Source organism: Macaca mulatta, chromosome 10 (genome assembly GCF_049350105.2).
Source record: "Macaca mulatta isolate MMU2019108-1 chromosome 10, T2T-MMU8v2.0, whole genome shotgun sequence".
Classification (NCBI taxonomy): domain Eukaryota; kingdom Metazoa; phylum Chordata; class Mammalia; order Primates; family Cercopithecidae; genus Macaca; species Macaca mulatta.
The window spans coordinates 90,709,088-90,736,201 of NC_133415.1; the positions used below are offsets into that span (position 1 = coordinate 90,709,088).

The 27,114-nt window shown below is 47.9% G+C and overlaps 1 protein-coding gene and 1 long non-coding RNA gene across 2 annotated transcripts in view; both read left to right on the plus strand.

Annotated features, from left to right (window-relative positions):
• The window catches only part of CTNNBL1 (catenin beta like 1), a 177,131-nt gene extending 151,286 nt beyond the window's left edge, over positions 1-25,845 (plus strand). The window contains exons 14-16 of the mRNA NM_001261665.1: positions 13,669-13,806; positions 14,025-14,097; positions 25,644-25,845. Coding sequence (NP_001248594.1) covers positions 13,669-13,806; positions 14,025-14,097; positions 25,644-25,732 — 300 coding nt within the window. The 3' untranslated portion in view covers positions 25,733-25,845. The remainder of the gene's footprint in view (positions 1-13,668; positions 13,807-14,024; positions 14,098-25,643) is intronic.
• Positions 1,211-13,160, plus strand: LOC144332118 (uncharacterized). Its single transcript, XR_013399891.1, has 2 exons — positions 1,211-1,375; positions 12,531-13,160. It is a non-coding gene; the product is annotated as an uncharacterized LOC144332118 (long non-coding RNA).
• Positions 25,846-27,114: the final 1,269 nt, after the last annotated feature.

The window sequence follows — 27,114 nt, forward strand, 5'->3', positions numbered from 1 at the left end:
GAAGGCGGAGAGGAGGGGTACCTTCCACGAGTGGAGGGTGTGAGAGGAAGAGCATGGGCTTTATAGCCAGGCTTTTTCCTGGTTCTCCGACTGGGCAAACAATTGTACTGCCCTGTCCTTATTTTCTTCCTTGGTGGTGGTTGGTTTGTGTTTAAAGTGTATGTCCCAATTTGTGTACTTTGAGAAGTTATGTATGTAGGGATATGATGTCAGTGAATGTATTATGCACGAAAGCTGCTTGCACAGGGCCTGGCACACAGAAGGTGGTCAGAAAACCTTTAGCTTTCTTTTCTCTACAGGGACTGTTTGCGTCCCCACTGCCCTGTCCCCACACACATGCACACACCCATTGTCCTGATTCCCTGCTACAGAAGGTTTTGCATGACTTGACTCTTCCCTGCTTCTCCAACCCCTTCTCCTGCCACTAGGCCCCTCCTGCCACACAGCCTTTCTTTCCTTCTTTACATTTCCCACTCCCTTCTGCCCTGAGCCTCCTCTCTCTGCTGTTCCTTCTGCTATCAGGTCTCAGTAAAATGTCGCCTCCTCAGAGAGGCTTTCAGTGATTACCATATGTAAGCGAGCCCTCTCCCCCTAGCTGCTTCAGAACCTGTAATTATTTCATTTATTTGTTTACTCTCTATCTCTGGGACTGTAATCTCTCTTGTTCATCATTTTCTCAGGACATTGTGCCTGACATTCAGTAAATGAAAGACCACTGCTCAGTAGGTGAAATTAGTATCTGTCTGTGAGTATTAAGGAAGATAGGGCGAGTCACCCTGGGCTTTCTACATTATTTCTTAACACTAATTTTTAACCCTGATTTGTGTTTTCTCTGTGATTAGACCCGTCACTAAAAATATTTAAGTACGGTTTTGTGGATTCTGTGGCATAACTGTAGCAATATTTGATAACGAAAAACACTTGGAAGAATCAACAGGACTGAGAGATAATTGTATACACATTTAGTTCAAATCACGTATTACAATAATCTGTAACTAGCAAAGACTTCCATGTCCTGGGCAGTGGCCTTCTGCTTTTATGTTGTATTCAAAGTCTCTGAGATTCCAGGGCCATAATGTCTCTGGACATACCCTAGTGGTTTCTGGTGAACAATATTACGCCTGAACTTTTCAAGGGCATGTAATTCTTAAGACCCATCTAGTGAGCAGCAGTTCTTGTGATCTGGAAATATCCAGGGTTCTTGTCTCAGCAGATTTCACCTGACTCCCCAAATGACTTGAAGCCCAGAAAATACTAAGACGCCTGTTGTTGGGAAGGCATCCTGACTTCTTGTGGATTCCTTCCCGTTTCCATTGGCTAAATGTACAGAGCGTGCCTGGCTTTTGGCCGTCAGAAGGAAGACATAATTATACAGGTACTAGCAGGGTTTTTCTAAAAGAGGGAGGAGAGCCTTGGAGAGAGGTTGTCTCTTTTTCAGTTCCTGGGAAAATTATACTCAGCAGGTTTTGTTCAATAAAGTGTTCTTACCACATACTTTACACCGTAATGACTTACAAATTGCATGCTAATTTTGTCACGGTTAAATCATTCCAGGCTTTACCTGAAAAGAAAAAGATGGACTCCTTATAATGAAATAGTATCCACAGGACTTGATGTCTTAAACAGATTTTGTCCTTTGCATTCGAAACTCATTTAAAGATTTATATGAAAGGGGGTGAAGTGCAGGAGTGAATGTGTGGGGTACATGCGCCTAACACACTGGGTGAGATGGTAGACAGTGAAAGTGTGAGGCTGCCGTCGATTTTTCTGCTAACTTGCTGGAAGATTCTGGGGCAAGCTTTGAAAAAGAATCCTGCTGAGAGTTCCTACCAGCTCCTCTCCCACTGCCAGCCTTTTTTTTTTTTTTTTTTTTTAGACAGGATCTCATTCTGTCACCCAGGCTGGAGTGCAGTGCAGTGGCATGGCCTGATCACAGCTCACTGCAGCTTCAAACTCCTGGGCTCAAGTAATCCTCCCACCCCAGCCTCCTGAGTAGCTGAGACCTCAGGTGCATGCCACCACGCCCAGCTAATGTTTGCATTTTTTTGTAGAGATAAAGTCTTTCTATGTTGCCCAGGGTGTTTACTTAAACTCCTGTGCTCAAGGAAACCTCAGGCCTCAGCCTCCCAAAGTGCTGGAGTTAGACCTGAGCCACTGTGCCTAGCCTAGGCTCTTCTTTAAACCTGTGGTTCCCAAACTTTCTCAGTCCATAGATTTGCCAAAAGACAGCTTACAGCCAGTAAAAGCTAGTGACGAGGGGGCTGGAGGCAGAGGATGTGGTGCTTTTACCTAATATCCAGTTTCGACCATTTGCTCATTCACCCTCTACTGCCTCCCTGCCTGCCCCCTTGCCAGTCACAATCATCCTTCTTACTCTTGGAAGAGAAGTCAGAGGACCTGAATTCTTGTCTCATACCTCTGCCACTTACCTTGCAGTATGACCTTGGGCACTGTTTTGCCTTTCTGATCCTCTCTGTCCTCATTCAGTGGTGCTAATAGGCTCTCCCTCTACCAAGCTCCATAGGCTTGTTGCAAGGTCTGCTGAGATCGGGGCTAGGTGCCAGGGCCTCCTCAATCTCTGCAGACTCATGTAGCCAGCTGCCACTTGGACATCACCCATAGGCTCTTCTGACTTAGCGAGTCTAAAACCAGGCTTGTGGGCCCTAACCCTATATAATCTCTTCCCCTACTCCCCATATTAGGGCAGTTTACCAGTTTGACCAGGTCAAAAACCTAGGCATCATCTGTTTACTCCTCTGTCTCCACCTCCCACCTCTCGTAGTCTGGTCAGCTTACCTCTGATATCTCTGCAGCCTATCCACTTTTCTTTCTCTTTACTACCAATACTTACATTCAGGCTACCATCATTTGTTTTCTTCCCTTAGTGCAGCACCTGCCTAACTAACTAGTCTGCCTATCTGTAGGTTTGGGCCCTCCAGTTCATTTTCTACACAACAACCCAAGATTTTTCTAAAATGAAAATTCATGTATGCACTTCTCCACCCAAACACAATAAACAGTGGCCTTGCATCACCTTCGGGATGCAGTCTAACCTCCTGCGCTGGCCTCATGGTGCCTCGCCCAGTTTGGTGCCTGCTGGCTGCTCTAGCTACATCCCTCACCCTTGTGATGTGTGAAAGCCATTCTGTACCACTCGCGCTTCCTGACCTTGTGCTTTCTCAAACCTTCTAGACATTGGCCCGTTGCTCTGAACTCTGCCCAGAATACCTCTCTCTGCCATCTTTTCCACATCCATTTCATGAAGCTGGCTAATTTATTACTCTGTATCCTTCAGAGTTTTGAGAAACAAATTAGTCAATAAACATGTATTGAGTGTCTGTCATGTACTAAGCATTTTGCTTAGTGTTTCCCTGACAGTTTCTGCAGAAAGTCTTCCCTGAGACCACCGGGAGCCCCTCCTGTTTGCCCCAAGTGCACCCTTGCACTGCAGTCTCAGGCTGAAGATCAGGGACTCTGGAGCCAGACTGTATAGACATAAATCCTGGCTCGGACTCCTACCAGCTGGGTGATTACAAGCAAGTTACTTAAACTCTCTGCTTCAGTTTCTTCATGAGTGAAAAGGATGAGAATAATAGTACCTATCATGTAGGATTGTGGGGAGGACTAAGTAAATGTAGTATATGTAAATCACTTGGAATATTTCCTGGCACAGGGAAGTATGCCCTAAGTGGTAGCTATTATTACAAGTATTTTGGGCCTGCATGCTTATGTCTCTCCCTCTAAACTAACTCTAAGTCTTCACAAATAGGGACTAATCTTATTTACTTTTTCCGTTTCTCCAGTAGGGTTGTCATTTTCAGCCTTGTATTATTGTATCTGCTATCACAGAAGTACTGATTCTCTCAAGACCGGAGTATAAGTTGTCAAAATTCAAATGAGCAGTCTGGGTTTTTTTTTATTGGGGATGTAAATTTAGAAATTGACTGAATTTAAGTAAATTTAGAATTTGCATCACACTTGTGATGGCAACATCATGGTAATATGGAAGGAACATGAGTATGGCGTCATACAAGCCCAAGATTAAATCCCAGCTTTGCCACACGTGATCTCTGTTCACTTGGGAAATGCCTTGCCCTGTGTGTGTGTGTGTTCATTTTCATGATAGCTTTATTATAGGGTCATTTTGAAGATTAATGAGATTGTTTGTAAAAGTCTGCCACATGCTTATGTGCTAAGACAGAACTAACGTGTAGCCAGTCACTTGTTTATGGGCAAAGCTGTGGTCTGAGAGCCTTGGATTCTTACCAAAGCTGCCATCAGTTAGCTGTGCATTTTTGAAAGAATTTTCTTTTACTGATTCTCCAGGCTCAGTTTTCCAGCTAAAAGACTTGCAGTTTCTAGGATTCTTCTCTAATAGTCCGCCCTATTTTAGAAGATTTTGGAAGAAGATTTGTTTTGCTGGTGTTGATGCTTCTCCCATCTCTAGTTACTTCCCTCTCCCATGGTTCAAGTTTCTCCCCGTGCTTTGGAAGAAAATAGACAACCAGCATTTTCTGAATGGTGAGGCAATTCCCACCCATGACTAGAGACCGAGTGGAGGCCTCAGGTTTCAGCTCTGAGTCATGTCCTATGTTATTAAAGCAAGAGAGGTTCGTATTGGCTTCATAGCAGCCTCTTTTATGACTGTCTCCTTTTATCAGCAAGGGGCAGCTCACTGCCTGTCAGGGGCAGATTAGAAATGACATCCACATGCTTATTTGGAGGGCTTGCGACTTGACTGCTGAAAGAGATGGAGGCGTGTGGAAAGATGGTGATTTGGTAGTGCTCCTGAGGACAGATTAACATTTAAAGTGAGTATGTGGCTGGAAGAGGGGAAACACACACACACAACCCTGCAGAAATGGCACCTTGGTGCTGCACATACCACCTCCTTGTGTATCTTCGGAGATGAATCTGTTTATTTTAGCAGCCCCCAAACAGGCTTATGCTGCTGTGAATTGCAATCTGTTCTACTTAATGCGCCATTCACTGAATTACCATCTAAGTTTTTATTCTAACCCTCTCTTATGGAATGAACAAAACAAAACCTATCAGAGTATCTCTCTCTCTCTCTTTTTTTTTTTTTTTTTTTTTTTTTTAGCTCTTTCAGATTGCATGTGGAATTTGCTGGTGTAGCTGTAGATTTTTTTGTTTTCCTTTTAAAAGTTTCTTCAATGTAAGAGGAAATTATAGGCCAAGAAGCTAGGTGATCCTACATTTTAATGCTACTGGTTTGCATTAGTCACCAGATACGGCATAAAGAAAAATATCCCATCTATTTGTTTATACGCTAATACTATGAAAAGTGCATAAAACAAAGCCTTTTTCCTTTTTCGAACTGTAAATTGAACACAGCCTTGGAGCCAAATTTGCATAAGTTTCTGTCCTGTGTCTGTTCTGTTTCCTGTTCCCCGTGAGCTTTGTGACCTTAGGAGAGATTCATCTCTTTAAGCCTCAATTTCCCATTTGAAAAGTAAAAATAGTAATAGTTTTTACCTCTTGGAATTCTTGAGAGGAAAAATGAGAAATCCTTGAAAGTGCTTAGCACGGTGCCTGGCACTCAGTAAGGACTTGAGAAGTTGCCCTATTGTTAGGATTCGGTTTTTGCTGTCCATCTCTTGCCAGTGTGAAAGGACTAATAGAAAAGGCCTGGGACTAGGGAATCACATTCCACTCAAGTCTCCAACTGAAACCCAGTGGTAGTCATTTGGCATCTGTCTCATGTTTTCCATCTGTGAAATCTGAAAATGGTATTTGTTGTACATACCCAACACAGGGCGTGTACAGCAGGTAAGGTTAATGCAGGTGCCCTGCTTTGCACAGCAAAAAATGCTGCATGGATGCTGAGTTGTCACTGCTTCACAAAGAAGACAGTCACCTTCAGGCTCTTCAAAGGTGAGAGTTGAGTGAATTGATTTGTGGAAGACTCCCTTTAAATCTTAACTCTCCTGTCTCGTTCAGATACAGTCCAACGTACATATAGATTTTCACTCTGAAGTTTTGTAAAGTGAGAAATATTTACGACACTTAAGGAAGTTACTGGATTCCTGGAACGTCCCTTTAATCTCTGCTCATCACATTCCCATTTGAAGGGTACGTGATTTGCATGCCCCTGTTGTCTTAAAATGGCCTAAGGTCACAGCAGATCCAGGGGTTGTGTCTTTGTCACAAAAAAGATGAATTTATTGATGAAAGGATGAGCTAATCGTCAGTGTTGACCATCATGTCCTGTTGCAGCGGTGATGTGTGTCTCCAGCTTGAGGCATTTCTCTTAGCGGCTCCTCTCTCTGGGAACGCCATCAGCCAACATCCTAAATCCATCCACATACCAATGTGCAGGTAGAAATCTGTTACAGCTGGCTATTGAAAGTGCTTTGGTCCTGGACATGCCCCAGATTATCAAAGCCAAAAGGAACCTTCAGGAGCACCGGATCAGGGAAAGAGGGGTGAGGCACACTGCCACTCTCCCCTCCTGCAGTCAGGGTGGGCATTGCTAATGATTTCAGGGCTGCTTCCGCTGAGCTTCGCCTTGGCTTCACGACAGATTTTTGTATCATATTCTGTACTCACTGCAGTGGATTGAGTTGGCACTTGGGATGAACTCTGTTTGCCTTCCCTGATCTAGTGCAGGCTTCCTGTTTCCAAGCAAAGAAACTGAGGCCAAGAAAAGTTAAATGACTCGCCTAAGGACACTAGTAAATTAGTATTCGAGCTGGGATCTGATCCCATTTTCTTAGGACTCTGTTCCACCTTGGCAGAGGAACTTATTTGTAGAATTTATAATATATATCATAGTTAAGTGGAGTTCCAGTATCTAATTTGAATATTTCCTGCACTCACACAAGGTCTCTTGAGAGGGAAAGAAGGCAAGGGGAAGCTGGGTGCCTTCTTTAGAATGGGATATTTGTAACCTGTTAGTTCAGTCTCCATATACTAAGGAGGTTGGGAGGCAGGTATGATCTCCACATGGGCCAGCTAACTTCCGTCTGTTCTTTTCCTTGCCATTTTTAAAATATGTCTCATTGGTCGGTTGGGCATAATTCAGTTTTTCCCTGCCACTAGAGAAACAAGTGCACTTGTATATCTTTAGTGCATAGCCGTCAGAATATTATTATAGATCAGACAGCTTCAGTTCCTCCAGGACCTTTGATGAGGGAAGGTATAAGGCAGGGAGAAGCTTGCGGTGATAATTTTTTTCTAGAACTCTTACATTGCTTCTCCAGAGACTGACTCCTAGCCAGCTGATCATGGGTGGAGTTTACAACAGCCATTTTGGAGTTTCAGGCACCCTTCGAAGTTCTTTCAGATGGCCAGCTCTACCTCCTCACACACAGATAGCCAAGGAATCATCTCGAGTCCTTATCTCAAGATCAGCTTTTTATGTGGCATCTTGGGGACCCATAAAAGGAGTCAGAAGTGTATTAATCCATTTATAAGTTGACCCTGTCTATATGGAGTAAGATGGGTGGAGAATAAAGGTGACGCCATCTTCTTTTTAAAACAGACCAAAACTTGAGAAGATAGAGAACTGCCCACACTTTCTCACTTTCTTATTTTCCATAATCATTCTGCTTGTTTTATTTCCTTTTAAACACTGAGTACACATTTATGTTTGGCTTCCCTGAATCCATTCAGCAGTAAATACTCCATGCCACAGAGTTGTAACAGGCTAGATAAGGGCTATCCTGACAACAGTCAACTTCACTGCACGCTGGTTTCTATGGCACTTCTAAAACTGTCAGGGCAGAAACTTCGTCTTCAGAAGCCAATCTCTGTTTCATCTCTGGGCATGTTCAGTGCAGCAATGGTGATGCGTTTCTTGGAGATGAGCTATAGTCGTATCTCAGATCTACATTTGAAAATTTCACTTTCAAATCATGTGGCCATACGGCTAAAAGTAGAATGTCGAATTGAACATTGTCAGAGTCTTGATGTTCTGAGGAAAGAGAAGAAAATGGAGTTTGGCATTGCTCTGTTGAGTTTGTTCTTTCTACATGACAATATAGAGAAACTAGAAGGTGCAGTGTGTACCTAACTGGTTAAAAGAAGATCAGATGATGGAGAAAAGTATGAAAAAGGAAAAAATCACCAGGGCTACTGCTGACCTAATTAGAGAAACTTAATTTTGCTAAGCTCCATTCGTGAGCCTCCTTATCACACTAATATTTAACATCTTCCTTTGTTCTCCAGACAACTCTGAAATCTATACCCACACAAACATGGTAGCATGAAAAGAGCATGGACTGGGGTTTGAGTCCCAGTTCTGCCACCCACTAGCCTTGAGGAGCTTGTTCTGCCTGAGCCAGCTTCCTCATCTAAAATGGGGGTAAGAATCCCCGCCTCTCAATATTATTATTATTATTATTATTATTATTATTATTTGAGACGGAGTTTTGCTCTGTCCCCCAGGCCGAGTGCAGTGGTGCGATCTTGGCTCACTGCAATCTCTGCCTCCCAGGTTCAAGTGATTCTCCTGCCTCAGCCTCCCGAGTACCTGGGGTTACAGATGTGCACCACCACTCCTGGTTAATTTTTGAATTTTTAGTAGAAACAGGGTTTCGCCATGTTGGCCAGGCTGCTCTCAAACTCCTGGCCTCAAGTGATTCGCCCCCCTCAGCCTCCCAAAGTGCTAGGATTACACATGTGAACCACAGCACCTGGCCCCTGCCTCTCAATATTTCTGAGAGGTAAAGGAGTTAATATACAGAAAGCCCTTGGCACTATTCTGACACATAGTAAGCCCCCAGTAACACGAGCTGCTCCTCTCTGGTAGGTGGGTAATGACAGCAGTAGTTATTATCCAGACTGCCTCACGCAATGTCTAGTATGTAGTAATCAATCAATCAAAAATAATATGATCTACCAAAAGCTGTGATCTAATAAGCCAAGAAACAAAAAAACCTCCTCTTACCCCTTTCTGTTTCCATTAGTGATACTGATGTCCCACTGTTGTTCTCTCCAAGTTGACTTTTCTGTGCCTTTATGCATGCTATTATTTCCTCTGCTTGGAATGTCCTTTTCAGCCTGTCAAACTCCTTCAAAATCCAGCTCAGATGTTACATTTTCTTTAAGCACTCCTGACCCCACCCCCCATACAGACTTAGTCCAGCCTTCTTGTGGGTTCCCACAGCACTCAGTACAGTTTGAAAGGTCCTTTATAATAGTCATTATTACATTTTTCAAAAAGAATTTCATATTCATTAACCTCATTAGATTATAAGCACCTCGATTATGTAGACTGTTTTATCTTTGCTGTCCCAGCACAGCACCTGGCACAGTTAGCTGTTCAAGACATCTCTGTTGAGTGGGTAAATGAATGAGTTCCACTTCAGGTTCCCCTGTTTGTAACCTCCCGGGCCTCTTCTCTTCCCTTCCCCTTCTCACGTAGGCTGATACCCTGGTCTTCCAGCTATGCACTCTACCTGCTTCTCCATGCTCTAAGCCGATGTGTCCATCATTTGGCTGTTTGCATATTCTGATTCATGACATTTTCCTGCACAGTGCTGGCTGACAGTCTGTAGCCCATCATATCTGACTTCTCTGGCCAGCCTGTATGTCTGCTATCAGCTCACCCTCCAAGGCACAGTCCTTCCCCATTTCCTGATGTTTTCACTTCTGCCCCAGCCGTGCAAGTCTCAGCACACACAGCTCATTAAAAAGCTTTGAACTTCTCCCTTCATTGTTTTTCAATACTGTTTGGCAAATGCTTTCCAAGAGCCTACTACGGGCTGGGCACAGTGCCTCACGCCTGTAATCCCAGCACTTTGGGAGGCCGAGGTGGGTAGATCACCTGAGGTCAGAAGGGAAAACCAGCCTGGCCAACATGGTGAAACCATGTCTCTACTAAAAATACAAAAATTAGCTGGGTTTGGTGGCGGGCACCTGTAATCCCAGCTACTTGGGAGGCTGAGGCAGGAGAGTTGCTTGAACCCGGCACTCCAGCCTGGGTGATAAGAGCAAAACTCCTCAAAAAAAAAAAAAAAAAAAAAAAAAGCCTACTAAGCAAAAAATGCTACACAAGGTGCTTCCTAGAGTACAAAGATGAGCACAGTACAGCTCTTACTTTCAAGGAACGCACACAAGGAAGAGGGATGGATCTGAATGGCTAGTTCAAGGCAGACCGTGGGAGGTACCATAACAGAGGTACAAATCCAGGGTGTGGGGATTTGTACTGAATCCCCACTGAAGGGGACTGAAAAATCATATCTGCTTGGGGATCTCAGGGAACATTTTGTGAGGCACATCACATTGTAGACTTTCAATATATGATGATAGAGACTGAGGAGTGGGCGGTACCAACACGAGGAGCAAGGCGAGACCAGGAAGGGAACCCAGGCCTGTCTGGGCTGGGCTGGGGTGAGGGAGAGTGAGCAGAAAGTATGGCCAACAAAAGTCTTTTCTTGTAGGGCCTTCACACAACGCAAAGACTGTACCTCTAAGGCACTCCATTCTGTTGTCTCTGCCCATCATGCACCCTGAAACCTTACCCAAAAGTCACTTCTTCCAGGACGCCCTTACATTTCACCCAACCCCGATCAGCACCTATCACAATTATTTTAACATGTGGGCACACTATACTTACTTTCTGGCCATTTCCTAAAAGTTTGTGACTTCCACCGACCTCTTCAGTGGTTAAAACCAGGGCTTCCCTTACCTCCATTTTCCTTATTTTACTGCCTTAATTCAGTGCTTAGGGTAGTGTTCTTGCCATTAGGCACTTAGTAGGGCCAGAGGTCTCAACACTGTGCCAAGTTACTCATTTCCACATCAAAGATGAATCCCACACGATTCCTATCCCTGGGGAATCCGTTTTCTAGCAACTGGTAATTATGAGCAACTTAACCTCTGTGTGCTTTGGTTTCTAATTCATACAATGGGATGAATAATCCCTTTCCAGCCCTTTTAAAATTTGGTAGTAACTGCTGAACACTTCAGCGTTCCGGAGCAGGAAGTCATGATTATGAGTAAATGAGAAACTAAAGAGAACCTTCTATTTTTAAACTCATTGGACATCAGTCCAGTGCTCCATGACTACCTCGTGAACATTAATGCCATTACCAGATTACCAATGAATTTGCTACTAAATGAAGCTAGGAATTAGTGTTATTGATTTGCCAGGCAGTACAGGGCCTAGCAGTCTGCAGGCCAAAGAGGATTCAGGTTTTGTCAGGGGCACATGCTGCATTTCACACGTCTAATACCCCCCAGTCTAAAGCCCTAATAAGTCACAGGAGTCTCCTCTGTAACCCTAGACCTCTCAGACTTGCTGTCCTCATATCCAGTCCTCCCAAGTAGATTCAGTCATTTCCACATCAAAGATAGAGGCCTCATGGGAACGAGATGAAAAGTAGCCTTGTGTTGCTACCGGCTGGCCCCCCGGGCAAATAAAGAAGTGCATTATCTGTGTCTAAATAGTCTCTGAAGGATTCTTGGTGGAGATTGATGACCACAGTGGTGAGTTCTTCGAATGTGGAAGAGTGGAAAGCAGGATCCCAAGGGCTTCCGTCAGTGACAGGAGCCCGAATTGTCAGAAGGAATGGTGGCCATAAAGCTACCAACAGAATTATGAAATGGATTGTTGCCATCAGAAGCATATATTGAGTACCTGCCTTCTTAGGCCCATGTGCTAGTCACGCAGAACAAGTCCCCACACCCAGTTGTCACTCCTGAGAGCTCATAGCCTAAACCGGATGTCTGGCTGGATGCAGTGGCTCACACCTGTAATCCCATCACTTTGGGAGGCCAAGGCAGGAGGATCACTTGAACCTAGGAGCCCAAAGACCAGCCCAGGCAACATAGTGAGACCCTATCTCTACACACAAAAAAAAGTTTTAATTAGCTGAATGTGGTGGCATGTACCTGTAGTCCTAGCTATTTGAGAGGCTAAGGTGGGAGGATCACTGGAGTCCAGGAAGTCGAGGCTGCAGTGAGCTGACATCATGCCACTGCACTCCAGACTGGACGAGAGTAAGACCCTGTCTCAAACAAACAAAACAAAAAAACAGAGATGTCTTTTTTCCTCTCATTGTCTCATTGGCTGCATAGATATGTACTGAGCTAGGGCCCTACCTTCACAGAGCTCACAGTCCACTCCCACGAAATAAAGGCTGGAGACAGAGAGAGCTGGTGGGGACTGAAGTCAGTGTGAAGATGATGGGGAGGAGAGGAGGTATGTTGCAGAGTGGTTTGTCAAGGTGCTCTCAGCAATTTTAGAAAGGAGAGTTGTTAGCCTTAAATAAAAATCAGGAAGGCCTTTGTGATGGATGTAGCTTAAAAATTATGTGAGATTGAACCATACCCCAGAATCCCAAGGAGGGAAAGCAGTAGGGCTCTGAGCCATCTTGGCAGAAGTGTTCACAGCACACAGGATGAGGGGTGGGAGGATTGGGGTTGGGAGATGGTAAAGATGTTAAAAATTGATTGCACAACTCAATATATAAAAGTTGTTAGATTGTACACTTTCAATGGATTAATTGTATGAATTATATCTCAATAAAGCTTTTTGTTTGTTTGTTTGTTTGTTTTTAAAGGAATCTACTAGGGAGGACTGGAAATGAGGACAGCAAGTCTGAGAGGTCTAGGGTTACAAAGGAGACTCCCGTGACTTAATTAGGGCTTTGGCCTGGGGGGTGTTGGACGTGTGAAAAGCAGCATGGCCTCTGACAAAACACCTAGGCCAGAGGGCTTATGTACGCAAGTTGGGTGCCTGTGCCATTGGTTTCAGAGTTGTGGAGAAAGGGGACCTTTCTCTGCTGTGGTTAACTTGATTTGGAAGGGAGATTTAAATATACAGATGTTCCTCAGCTTACCATTGCATTGCATCCTGATAAACCTACTGTAAATTGAAAATACCATGAGTTGAAAATGCGTGGCTGCCAGGTGTGGTGGCTTACGCCTGTAATCCTAGCACTTTGGGAGGCCGAGGTCAGGAGTTTGAGACCAGCCTGACCAACATGGAGAAATCTCGTCTCTACCAAAACTACAAAAATTAGCTGGACGTGGTGGCACATGCCTGTAATCCCAGCTACTCAGGAGGCTGAGGCTGGAGAACTGCATGAACCAGGGAGGCGGAGGTTGCATTGCGCTGAGATCGCGCCATTGCACTCCAGCCTGGGGGACAAGAGCAAAACTCCATCTCAAAAAAAAAAAAGAAAAGAAAATGCATGGCTGACTGGGAGCTGAGGCCACTACCAGCCTTGCAGGAGAAGTACAGTTTCTACCACATGTCTGTCACTCTCACCCCATCATAAAGTTGATCCATGGTAAGTCAGAGGCCAACTGTACCTTACAGAGAGATTATGGAGGCCCAAACCAAAGAGTAAAAAATGAGTGGAAGCAGATAAATAGCTTAGATTTGTGTCCCTTCAGCTTTTTCTTTTTTTTAAGCTTTTTTTATATGTGGATGAGATCATTTTGGCCCTGATTCATCAGATAGGAAAAAATAGACTTTAAGCTCGCCTCCTGGGGCCTCTCTAGTCCATTAAGAATGAAGAATGTGAAAGGTACTTTAGAGTAATGGGAGATGTAGACAAATCAAAAAGATGAGGTAGTTTTCTTTTGCTGTTGTTGTAGTTGCTATTTTTGTGTGTATTATGGCCAGACTAGGAGTCCATTGTTTCCTCCCATTCACTGTCCAGCTTTTATTCCTAAATGTTCATTTGTTTCTAGGACATGGTCCGGCGAGGAGAGATCATAGACAATGACATCGAGGAGGAGTTCTACCTCCGGCGCCTGGATGCGGGGCTCTTTGTTCTCCAGCACATCTGCTACATCATGGCCGAGATCTGCAATGCCAATGTCCCCCAGGTAGGAGGGTCTTCCCCTGCATGGGCCTATCCATCCCTGCCTCCTTCCTCGCCAGCTGCTTAGGTAGACTCTCAGGGAAAGAAGCGGATCGCGCTCTCCTTGAATTCCTTTACTCTATGTGAGCCTTCTTTTTCAGGGATGGGGTGAAAGGTGATACGTTCTAGTGTGTCAGGACAAATGGTTGTCTGTCTTTCTCTACCCATTTTTTCCCTTATTAGATTCGCCAGAGAGTTCACCAGATCCTAAACATGCGAGGAAGCTCCATCAAAATTGTCAGGCATATCATCAAGGGTGAGTTGGATGCTACTTATGTCTGGGGCTCCAGAGGTCTGAGGCTCTGTCAGTATCCCTGGTATTTGGTGCGGAGCATTTTCTGCACTGAAAGCCTAAGTTGTCCATTTCACTGTGTGTCCAGGTCACCTTTGTCAGAATACTGAAGACTAGCCTCGTTGTTCTCTGCCTCTGACCCTCCAGTTCCAGAACTTCCAACCATAAACAAGAGGCACAAGGGCTTGAAACAGTTGTTAATTTTTTTAAAAAAGCAAAAAATTCAATTCCAAACTACACATAGTAGAAGGAAATTGCTTTCTTAGGGAAAAAAGCAAGGAAATGACAAGAAATACAATAGTCCTTCCTTATCCACAGTTTTGCTTTCAGTTACACACAGTCAACTGTCCAGAAATAGATGAGTACAGTACAATAAGATATTTTGAGAGAGAGAGAGGCCACATTCATATAACTTTTTTATAGTATATTATAATTGTTCTATTTTATTTAGTTATTGTTGTTAATCTCTTACTGTGCCTAATTTATAAATTAACCTTTATCATAGTTATGTAGTTATCATAGGTGTGGATCTATAGGGAGAAACACAGTGTACATAGGGTTCAGTACTGTGTGCAGGGTCAGGCATCCATCAGGGGTCTTGGAACATCTGTCAGGATGCGGGGGACTACTGTAACTGGAATTCTGCAATGAATTGAGGCAATGTGGAGTGGTGGAAAGAGTATGCCTGACTTCCGGGCCTAGCTCTGCCTCCCCTAGCTACGAGCATGATTACAGCTGTATATTTACCTGGGAGAAATTTTGCAAAGGTTACAGGAGGTACTACAGCATCCAGTCTATACCTGGCACACAGTGGGTGCTCAGTCAGTGTGGGTATCCCTCCTCCCCACCCACACCATGGAGTTACCTAAATGCTGTTGGATCTTCGACTGGACCTGACTCAGCTGGAGAGGCCTCTGGCCGGTGAGCAAGCCCCCAGTCACAAGGCAGGGCCCCTCTTCTGAGCTCTGGGTGCAGCCCCACCCTCAGCCACCTAGGGACTAACTGGGGAGCACCGGCTGGCACGTGTGGCAGTGGAGGCCCATGTGGGAATTTCCAGTACTGACGATGTCTGAGTTCAGAGAGAGTCCAGATGGACTGGGTAACTGCAGACAAATCAGTGTTCCCCTCGGGCTCTCATTCTGCCCATTTCTAAGATGAAGGACTAGGCTAGATTTACTCAGAGCTTGCCTTTAAGTTGCTTCTAGCTCCCATTCCAGGTGGCAGATGAAATGTGAAGGTAAATGTAGTCCACACAGTGAAGCGAAGCAAGGTTAAGAGCGTGGGCTCTAGGGTCAGAGGCTTCTGGATCTGAATCTTGGCGCTGTTGTTTACTCTGTTACCTCAGGCAAGATACCAGTTATTCTTGTGACTGCCTAGAATGGGCAAGGGGATTGAATGAGGTGACACAAGTTAACAGCAAACGTTAGTGTGAGTATTACAAAATACCACGAAGATCATTGTCGTCATTATTTTAAGTGAGACATGGCCAAAATCCTGTGGGAAGCCTTGTGAGAGCAGTGGCATTGAACTGGTCTAAGAGGCTAGGACAGAGGCAGTCCAGAAAGAAACAGCACTGTGAGTGAAGGCATAGGGACTGGAAATCTCGTGTCTGCTCAGCCCTCCCCATCCGGGAATGGTAAATCCATTGTGCCCATTTTGTAGACAGAGAGTATGAGGCATTGGAATCTGTTGTTTTCTCCTTAGAGAAAAAGAGAGTAAAGGGGTCCAGTGGACACACTTAGCCCCACTCATGCCTTCCGGAGGGACACCCTGGGGGCTCCTCCTCAGTGTCAGATTCGTGTGAATTACTGCTCAGAGCGTTATTTCGCCTCCTCCCTGAGGGGTAGCTGTGGTGATTTGCAACTCCAGCCTTTAAATGGCATTTACTTCTAACGCCCACTTGTTCAATTAGAACTTCTTACTACACTCAGTTCTGCTATCCTGCACTGAGTGTTCTCCCTGCACCTCCGTCCATGTAATCAAAACAGTGATCTTCCAAGAAAGGGAAAGCATTTTTAATGGGTGCTGACGTGTAGTAGTGGATGTTTTTCTTTCTCAAACCCTGCCACACACAACCTAAGTGATTCGCAGTTTCCCATTGTTGTGAGCCCCGGCCTCTGTCTCCCTCGGATCCTGGTTTATTTCCCCAGTGCCTTTTAAGGCGCTGAGCCCACGCTGGACAGTGAGTGGAGGGTTGTTGAGTGGGCGCCTGGGCAAGCGAGCAGATGAGTGAACCGGTGAAGGGTCTGCACAGGCGCCATCTTCACTCTCACCCCTCTGCTTTTCTCCCCCACTGCTTTCTGCCCACCCTCACCTCTACCACCTCCATGCAGACCCTCACAGCCATCCTTCCAGGCCTGGGTTCAGCCCTTCAATTCTCTCCCCATCACCCTTCATAGCCAGCTCCTTAGTCCATCCCACCTCTTCTGCTTCTGAACTCAACCTTGAATCCGTCCACTTCTCTGCATCCATTATTCCCATCATAGCACCCTGATTCTTTCCATCCGAGCCCTTATCACAACCTGTGATTGTTTTTATTTATGTGTCTGTTTACTGCTCTTGTCTGTCTCATACATTAAAATATAAGCTCCATGACGGGACATTGTCTGCCTTGTTCACTGTGTCTCCCCAGCACCCAGAGCAATGCCAAGCACATGATGGGAACCAGTAACAATTTCAGACATTGTGGAATGAAACCTTACCCTTGTATGAATTTAATGTGGCAAACATTGACTGTGACTCTCCTCGGGGCTAGCTGGGCACAGTGCTAAGTGCTGTGCTAGAGGTGTCACACCGCAACTGCCCTCATGGAGTTTACGGCCTTCCGGGGACATAGAGTATAAATGATTGACCATAATCCAAGCCCAGTGGAACGCATGCTCCAGGAACTACTCAGCTGGCCCTGCTCGATGCCAGGCTCTGTGTCCAGTCCTAGAGATACTAAAGGAATAAGCGAGATCCCTATCCTTCAGGCGTTCACAGTCTAGGGGAAGAGGCTCAAAACTAATTAGAACGTGCTAAGCACTTGTCAAGTTGTGAACAGTGTGCTGAGGGTGGGAGTGTCACAGAGGCAGTTATGGAAGCAGGGAGGGAGCCGCTTCTCCTCCTCAGGACTAGGACTGGTGCCCAAACCAGGCAGAGGGAGCAGAGGCCCGGAGGAGGACAGGGCAGGATGCAGTGGCCTTGGGGAGGACAATAGCCCGGTCAGGGGGTCCAAGCAGAGGTGCAGGAGGCTGGAGTGTTGGGTGGGGTGTGGCTGGGCCGGGCTTCTGAGTTCTGCTAGGTGCACAGTGAGTTTGGTGTACCAGGGGTGACTGCATCCGTTGATTGACCAGCAGACGGCAGACATTCTCATTAGTGCCCGGGGAATCGTTTGGGAAATTTGGGGTCATCAGTGTGGAGGTGATATCTAGAGTCTGGGAATTGAACGCCATTGCTCAGGTTGAAGAGGCCCCGAACATCATGCTGGCAATTAAAAGAGTTCTCTGTAGATGGAATGTTGTCATAAAGGGTTCTCAGCCCTGCCACTGGCATGCCCCGTCCTGCCTCACCCATGCCAGGGGAAGCCAGTCTGCAGCAGGGTGTGGAGCCTGTGTGGTGTGGCCTGCCTCTGGGAGCACCCCTGAACAGGGTGCTGCAAGAACCCTCAGGAGCCCTCACTTGGGTGGAGAGGGTGGTGCTGAGGTTGACAGGTTGAGGCTCCCATGGAGGTGGGAGGGTTGGGAGGCTGGGCTCTTCTGGGACCCCCGTCCAAAAAGCTCATCTGGTTCTTCTTTTCATACCACCCCCACTCCTCCTACCCTTCCTTCAATCGAAAACCCAAGAAAACAAAGCCTCATAAAGAAAACCAGCTCATCAGTCTGTCCTCTTTGATTTTAATTTTGTTTTTCAGTTTGGATTGCTTCCTTTTTTTTTTCTTTAACATACTAATTAGATGCAGGCTTTTTTCTTTGATTTTATGGCCTACATATTTCCTAAGTTTTGCTGGCAGGATGACAGCTGATGTATCCCTTGAGGTCTCAGGAAAACGCTGATGAGGCAAGCCCAGCGGGGGACTTTTCCCGTTATTTTTCAGCCCCCACTCTCACAATTTCCTCCCTCCTCTGTTGGGGGTGCCAAGAGCGCAGGGAATAATTGATGGCTCATTAAAGCCCCTCTCTCTGCACACTGCTTACTCGGCACTCCCGACGTCCAGCCTTCCCCAGAACCGGCAGCACCTCTGGCCGGAGGACTGTGGGCCCTCCTAGGGAACCGTGGTCTGAGGACTGAGATTACCACAAAGAGAAGGGCAGATGGGGCCGTGTGCTCCGCGAGGACAGCAACAGACTTCCTGCCATTTATCGCTGTGGTGCTCGGCGCCCCGACTGGCAGAGAGAAGGAGTCAGTTACTGCAGTTGGGGTGCATGCTGAGGTGGTGCTGTAGGTTCTTTGTGCTATTCCAGAAATCCAGGACCACGGTAGGTAGAGTGGTCACTTACCGAGCTCCTACCTCCTCTGGGTCAGACATTTGGGGTACAGCGTCATTACCTCTGGTCCTCACAACAGGCCTAGAAAGCGGGGTAACAAGGAGACAGACTCACTGAGCTTAGTGGAGGTACCTGGGTCTCTGGTGATGTAAACTGGATCCAGACTCAGAAGGAGCTATGCACAGCGGTAAGGAATGTGCCAACTGCTGATTGGCCCATATGCTCCTACGGGCTTTTAGGAGAGAAGAAAAATGCAGGGCACCCACCTTTAGGGAGCGCCCATCACAGGGTGCTAGGCAGGCTTCTAAGATAAGTGAGACACCCAGGAGACTCTGTCCCCCGCAGGCATACTTCCCTCACGAGTCAGGTGACCGACCATAGCGCAAAGCAGAATGGAGCCGGTGCTGGGATGCAGAGGTCCAAGGGGAATGAAGATGGCACAGTTAACTCACAGTTAATCTGGCTGGACATGAAAAGGAGCCCAGAGATCCAGGGAGGCTGTACGGAAGGCTGTACAGAAACCGTGGCTTCTTTTTTATTTTTTATTATTGTAATAATAATCTATCATTTTGACCATTACTACCATCACTACCATCTATCCACAGGCCTTTTTTTGCATCTTGCAAAACTGGAACTCCCCGTTCCTCCCTCCCCCCAGCCCCTGGCAGCCACCATTCTGCATTCTGTCTCTGTGGCTGGCTGCATGGGAAGGGTTTCCGTAGGCAGCTGTGCACGGGCATCATTGAGCAGTCATCGCCTTGGCTGTGGCGTTGGAGCTGTGACCTGAGAATGCTTTGAAATATCAATATTTGTGCCAAGGGTTGCAGTGGAAGCCGCTGGCCAGTCTTGCCGCTGTTTTAGTCTCCTGGTGAAAGTTGTTGGAGGACCACACAGATGCCCGGGAGCAGCCACGGCTACTGCACAGCGGCTGGTTTGCAGAGGAGAGCTTAGAGGATTACTGACTCAAAACTCTCTCACTGCTGGGCAAAAAGAATGAGCCAGGAACTTAAATGCTTTTAGAATTTGGCCCATGGCCCTTTGATTTGCGAGTATTCTTTATGGCTTAAAATCTCCTCCTAGTAGCTCATAAACGTATTTCCATATTGATTTGGGGCTCTTGGTAACCCAATTTGTCTGTGTGGTTGTAAAGCTGCAGAGGCTGATAGGATTTATCTTTTGATGACATGTTGACGTGTGTGTGACTTGCACCTGGTCATGGATACGGTGTCCTGCAGGGCATTTGGAGGCAGGAAAGGATCATGGAGAGAGACTTGTATGTTAGCCCTGTAGCCAGCGGCCTTGACAGGGCTCAGAGGCATCTTAAGGACACCTCGAGAGCTTTCCAGCAAAGATGTTACATTTGCCTTAGGATTGCTGCCCCCAGGCCTCACACCCAGTTCACCCAAGAGGGCTCTCTTGAGCGCTGCCTGGGGTAGTGTGGTGGTGGTATGCGGAGAGGGCGGGAGAACCGCTCTTGGAGAACCAACTGTGCTAAGACCGTGGAGCCTGCAGTGAGTTGCCCAGGTTCACAAGCAAGCGCTGTCTGTCGCTTTCTAGTGTCTGACCTCAGGCAGCTCTTCCCCTCTCCAAGCCGTCGCTCCTGCATCTGTAAGATGGGGAGAACCTGTCTCAGAAGGCTGCTGTGAGAATGAGATGAAGTGCTATATGTATAGTGCTCACATGGTGGCTGGCACCCGGAAAGTGCCTGTTACATGTTAGCTGTCTTTATTGTTATTGTTAGTGTCCAGGCTCACCCAGGATCAGACATGCTCAGACCAGCATAAATTCTGGATCTCTGTGTAACTCTGGGCAAGTTAGTAGGTAACATATTTAAGTCTTGGTTTCCTCCTCTGTAAAAAACACAAACAAAAAACACGTAAAATAAATCCTGCCGCTCTCAGGAAGCCTCCAAGGTGGAGATGCAGTTGGGTGCCTGGGACCAAGCTGCATACTCAGCGAATGGAAGCTCCTTCCTTCCTTGACCTAATCCGTCCGCCTGGAGTTAGCAGCAGCTTGGACTGAGATGCCACCGGGAAAGGCGGTCGCCGCACACAGGCTCGACTTCCCGGGGCCTTGTGCGGGTGGGTGGGTGTCAGTGGGTGCTTTTCCAACCAGGTAAAACATCCATGGGACTCTGAGGACTTGCCCGTTAGCATTGTAAGCAAGGGTCTTTCTCTGTAAGCGGGTTTCATTTGAATGACATCCCTGATGAAATTAGAACCGGCAGCCTAGCAAAATGTTCTACTCCTGGAGAAGCGCAACTTTCAACCTTCCAAGTTCCTTGTTGTTGTCAAGGGATCTTGTTAGACCTGAAGGATTTTCCTTTCTCGGTTTCTATTTTGTGGTTATATGTACATCTTCAGGAGTTTTCAATGTGAAAATACTGGGCATTCCTCCTCTCTCTTCCCTCTTCCTCCTGCATTTTTAAAAAGGTGAACATTTAAGGCTTAAGATTCATGGATCTGAACCAGGCTTGTGAATACTGGTCCAGGTCTCCGCCCTGGAAGATGACTTTTCCCCATCCACCAGCCTCGGTGCCCCTCCCTCTCCCTCTCAACATAAACAGAACAGCTTGTATTCCATGTCTGAGTAGTAAACCTGCTGTCTAAAGTTTGCTTTAATATTTATGTGTTCAGCACTGCTGCCTGTTTCTGAGTTCCATCAAAGCCTTTATTATAAGAGCATTTGAAAATGTGGGGGAAGTAGAGAAAGGAGTTGACGTGTATGCCATCTTTCTCACTCTCCACCAACTTAGCCTCTTTCCTCTCTCCTCTCATCCTTCTCTCCCTCTCCCCTCATCCTGCAGTCTCTTTTCCTCTTATACACACATGCACACACGCGCACACACACATACAGCAAAGAGAACTCTTTCCCAAGACCTCTGGGAGGGCTCTGTTCAATATTTATAAACTGCTGCAGCAGCTGTAATAACCAGAGGTAGCTGGCACCACCACGATTTGCTCCAAATAGGACTCTGCCATAGAAACAAAGAATGAGCAAGGGCAAAGGGTGAGGGTGAGGTGCCTGGGGGTGCAGCTTCCCCGGGCAGTGGATGAGCACCAGGCCAGGTCGTCGGACCTGGTTCTGGGCCTGGCTCTGTGGCTGGCTCACTCTGGGACCCTGGCCGTTCACCCGCCCCCTCAGTGCTGCAATAAATTTCTGAGAACCCTTCCAGCTGTGATATTTGGTAACTTGGCATAAGAGAATGTGACCCCAGCCAGTCCACCCACATCTGTCCTGGCCACCGAGGCCCCTGTAGCACAAGACATTCCTGTTTTGGAACACTCACAGAGCAGGGGTTTTTCCCGGAGACCGGGGCCCAGGCAGGGTAGCCTGTTGCTTAGGTAACAGGATGCTGCTGTGAGGACCAGCCTACTCCCAGTGGCTTTTTAGGGGCCTTTTTTTTTTCCCCTATCCACACATTTCAAGGTTTGAATTCCGGCTCCTCTACATCCTAGACTTGGGCAGGTTGCTTCAGTTCTCTGATAGCCCGTTTCCTCCTGGGTAAATAGGGATGGTGTTCTTTACCTTGTAAGGTTGCTGCAAAGGTTACATGTGAGACAACATAGATAATGCAGGCACATAGCAGTGCACAGCACATGTTAGTTCCACTCCGCTCTGTGTGGGACAGGCCCTCTTCCAGGGGACACGAAGCCATTCACTGCCTGCGGGCCAGTCGGATATCCTCTTTCCAGAGAATGGGTGATGTGACTCTGTTTGCTTCTTAGCACAGTTGGAGTGACAGTGGAGACTTGCGCATGGGATGGGTGCTCTGTGTCCCATCGGCATGTGTAAGTGAGGCCTCGGCACAGGTGATTCGGCAAAGGGAATTGATGCAGGTATGGGTTCCCTCTGCTTTGTGCATCCCTAGAAAGAACTCAAGGAAGCTGGCTTTACTGTTGGAAACTCACTGCCCCAAAGCATCAGACTGGTTCTCCACTTCCCTCCCTCCTGGGTCTGAGAAGACATTAGGAGAGCCAAATGTTAGCTCAATCCATTAAGACTCCTGCTTCCAGACCATGCCTCCGGGGATATTAGATGCCATCATGGTCATTTCTCTCTCTCCCTGGGGCAGCAACTGTATCATTCACATGTGAGTAAGAGATACCACTGACACGCAGCCCCAGAGCCCTCTCCCGAAGCTCAGTTCCTGTCTCGTCACCCCGGCCCTCTCTCTAAGGGGCCTTAATAGGAGGCATCACAACCATTTGCTGTTGGAGGTGATGGATGGGCCTAACAGAAGAGGATGATTTCCAGGGGGAGACACACAGCTGGCACACGCCTGAATCCCAAATCCCATTTTCTGGCATACATCCAAAGTAAGAAAGAGGAACGGGGCAAAATAAAGAGGTCGCAGGAGCCAAATTATTTCCCCCCCGCATTGGCGGGGGTGGGGCTGACGGGGAGCGTGAGAGGCCACACGCTTTGTTTTCTCTCCTCAGTCTTTGTCTGGTTTGGATCAGCAGGTGTTTTGTTATGCAAAAGCCTCTTACTAGAGAGTTTTCTTTCTCAAGTCAGGCCCCAGTAAGGGATCAGGGGGCAGAAGTGCAAGCAGCCATCCTAGTCACCCCCTGCAGGAGATCCTTCAGCACCCCACTCAGCTGGGGGCCCTCGGCCAGGCTCAGCGGGGAGGAAGGCGAAAGCCCCTGCATTCGTGCAGCTCTCCATCTAGGGGGAGAGGCCGGGGGAGGATGGTCTGGCAGCCAGGCCCACGTGTGCTGGAGGCAGTGGCCTGGGGCTGGGCGTGGGAGTGAGAGGTGACCAGGCAGGCTTCCACAGAGAAGACGTCTCAGGAGGGGACCCGGAGGGGGTGTGGGACTTCCCCAGTGCCACTGCTGACCTGAGCAAAGGAGGCTCAGGGAGGGAACTCATGTTCCCTGGACGTTTGTTATTTGAACATTTTCAGAGGGGACCACCCAAGGGCACTTGTGAGTCAGAGCTAGGATTCGGTCGCAACCCGATGTTGCACCTTTTCCTCCCTGGCTGTGGGCAGGGGACAGTCAGAGGGCAGTGAGGGGTTGGACCACCCCATCCTCCTCCTTCCTCTCCCACCAGATCCCCTACATTTGCTCTAGGAGCCACCGCAGGAAGCCCAGGGTCACCAAATCACCCCTCGCCATCTGCAGAAAAAACCAGGCTGACCATGTTATTTTGGGTTACCAGGACACTTTTTTAAAAATGAGACAGAGTCTTAAGGATCACTGTGCTGGGACAACAGGGGAGACAAGAACCCAAACCTGCCCACCGTGACCCTCTCCAATGGTATCCTCTGCCGAACTGTTGCCAGAACTGTGCCTGGAGCCTCGCGCTCCTCTGGAATGTTTCCTTTCTCTTCCTGGTCTCGCTGAAGCCTGGCGCTCCCACACCACTCCGACCACTGGAGACGTGGGAGGGGTCTTCCATGCTCCAGTACTTCTGGACTCTTCTCTCTCCCTCCCTTCCCTGAATACACCCAGCTGTCGAAGCTTGTGTCAGGGGACTGCAACCCCCTACACAGCCCCTCCCTGTTGTTGGCACCAACACCTGTTCCCCCCAGTCCTTGGGGGGATTATGGGCTCACTGTCAGCCTCTCCACTGCTCTTGTCGTATTTCTTGGTGATTGCAACCACCAAGAGATTCACATCTCTTTCTCATACCCCATTTCCAGTCTATCTGTAAATCCTATTGGAGCCACCCTCAGAAAACATCAAGAAGCTGAAGACGTCGCCTCACCTCCACCATTACCTGCCCGATCCAGGCCACTGTCATGTCGCATCTCCTTGCCCTGCCCTTGCTTCCCCCGTGGTGTCCCCCATACAGCATCGGAAGGGATCTGGCAAAAGTCAAATCACATCACTCCTCTCTGCTCAAGACCCTCATAGGGACTTCCACCCCACAGAAAGGCCACAACCCCTACCATGGTGCACATGGTGCATCTGGGTATGGCCCCCTCCCGTGGCTCCAGGCTGTGGCCACACTGACCTCTTCGCTGACCCTCAGATAAACCAAGGAAGCGCCCCCGCCCCCCGCCACCTTAGATCCTCTGCCCTGGCTGCCCTGCCACTCGCTCCCAGACCTTTCCACACTCATCTCCTTCTGATCTTTAAGCAGATGCTCCCTGCTGACAGCCACCTGTGTATTTTGTTCACTTTTTGGTTTGTGACCTTCACTAGAAAGTAGGCTCCACACAAGCAGAGATTTGCCTCTGTTTCGATCACTCCTTTATTCCCATTCCCAAAACGAGGTTCTCAAACTGGAGCATACATCAGCATCACCTGGAGACTCAGTAAAACCCAGATCACTGGGCCCCACCCCAGTTTCCTGTTAAGTGGGTCTAGGGTGGTCCCAAGAATTTATGTTTCTAGTAAGTTTCCATGCAGTGCTGCTGCTGCTGCAGCTGCTGCTGATCAGGTCCACACTCAGAACCACTAGTCCAGAGCAGTGTCTGCCCAGCGGCTGTCTGTCTTAGTCTGTTCGTGCTGCTGTAACAAAATCCCCGAGACTGGGAAATTTATGAAGAACAGAAATGTACTTCCTCACAGTTCTGGAGGTGGGGGATCCAAGAGCACCACGCCAACCTTTGGTGTCTGCTGAGGGCCTTCCTGTTGCATCCTCACATTGCAGAAGGGAGAAGGGCAAAGGGTCTTGAGAGTTCCCTGGAGTCCTTTTGCAAGAGTCTAATCCCCCTAGATTAGACCTAATCTAGACCTAATCTAATCTTGTAATTAGATGGTAAGAACCTAGAGGGGACACAAACATTCAGACCTTAGTAGCATCCACGCCGTGTGTGTTGAGTAAATAAATAAATGAGGGTGAAGTGAATAAATAAATGAGGGCGGAAGTGAAGGGTGTGGCTAGGAGGGGAATCCAAGCATGGAAAGATAAGTTGGCGCCTTTCCACTGAGGGCCTCGAAGGCAAGGCCCCAAGGAATTTGGCTACAGTGGGGGCATTAGGGCAACTTGTACCTCTGTGGGAGCTGGGGTTCTGGGAAAGATACGAAGCGACACAGCCATGGTGGACCCCATGCCTGGGATCCACTCCTGACTCTATCTTTGTCCCCCTAGAGTATGCAGAGAACATCGGGGACGGCCGGAGCCCGGAGTTCCGGGAGAACGAGCAAAAGCGCATTCTGGGCTTGCTGGAGAACTTCTAGAGGCACCTGGGGCCTGCGCACCATGGACTGTCTCAGCTTCCCTCCCAGGATCAGTTTCTACACAACTCTGTGTGGCTTTTGGACAAATTAAAGCTAGTTTTGGTATCCCTGAGCCGATTTTCTTTGTAGTGAAGCTTCGCCTGCTAACCCTGCCTTCCCTCCTCCCCGCAGCAGCTACTTCAGGACGCCCCCAGGGAAGGCCCGTGGGCAGCCTCACTCCGCCAGGGGGACAGCTGAGGCTCAGGGCGTAGCAGTGACAACTTCGCCACCGTGGCTACGCAGGTGGTGCTGCTGTGAGGCTGGAGTGGGGGCCCAGCTAGAGTCTAGATGTGGGACCCGAGGCCCGGGCCTCATGCTCCAGCTCCATGGGGAGGCCAACCACACAGCACAGCCCTCAGAGCATGCAGAGCCCTGCTGCATGTCAGACCACTCGGGTGGGGGCTGCATGGAGGATTACCAGATCCCATCGTGGGCCCCACCGCACAAATAGCATCAAATCTCAGTGAGGCCCTGGCATCTGGGCTGCTCAAAGCTCCCCGGTGGTTCCGTGCATCAGAGTGAGAGCCACCGCTTTAGAGTAGACAGGTTTGGGTCCATATCCCCACCGCATCATTACCAGCTGTACATTCTGTTCTGGTTTGGGGTTTTGTTTTGTTTTTTTAAGACACAGGGTCTTACTCTGTGGCCCAGGCTGGAGTACACTGGTGCGACCACGGCTCACCGTAGCCTTGACTTCCTGGGCTCAGGCGATCCTCCCACCTCAGCCCCTCAGCTGAGAGGGAGGTGCCACCACAAATGGCTGATTTAGCTGTACATTTGGATAAGTGACTTTCACCTTTCCGAGTCTCACTTCTTCACCTGCACAGTGGGGCCACTCATACCCATTTGCTGCTGAGGAAGCCACGCTCAGCAAGCCTGCAGCACAGCGGCGAAGGCACCATCGTGGCTTTGTAGCTGCTGCTTCCTTTGGTTCTTCCCACACACATTTGTGACTTCAGAATTGTGATTTCAGGCCGGCTGTGGTGGCTCTCACTTGTAATCCCAGCACTTTGGGAGGCCAAGGTGGGGAGGATCTTTGAGCTCAGGAGTTCAAGACCAGCCTGGGCAACATGGTGAAACCCTGTCTCTACAAAAAATAGAAAAATTAGCCAGGCATGGTGGCACACACCTATGATCTCGGCTACACGGGAGGCTGAGGTGGGAGGATTGCTTGAACCCAGGAGGTCAAGGCTGCAGTGAGCTATGATCATTCCACTGTACTACAGCCTGGGCAACACAGCAAGACCCTGTCTCAAAAAATAAAAAAGAACTGTGATTCTACTCATTTGACATAAGTGATGAGAAGGTTGGTCTCCCCTCAGAAGTCAGCCGTGCTTTAGCAT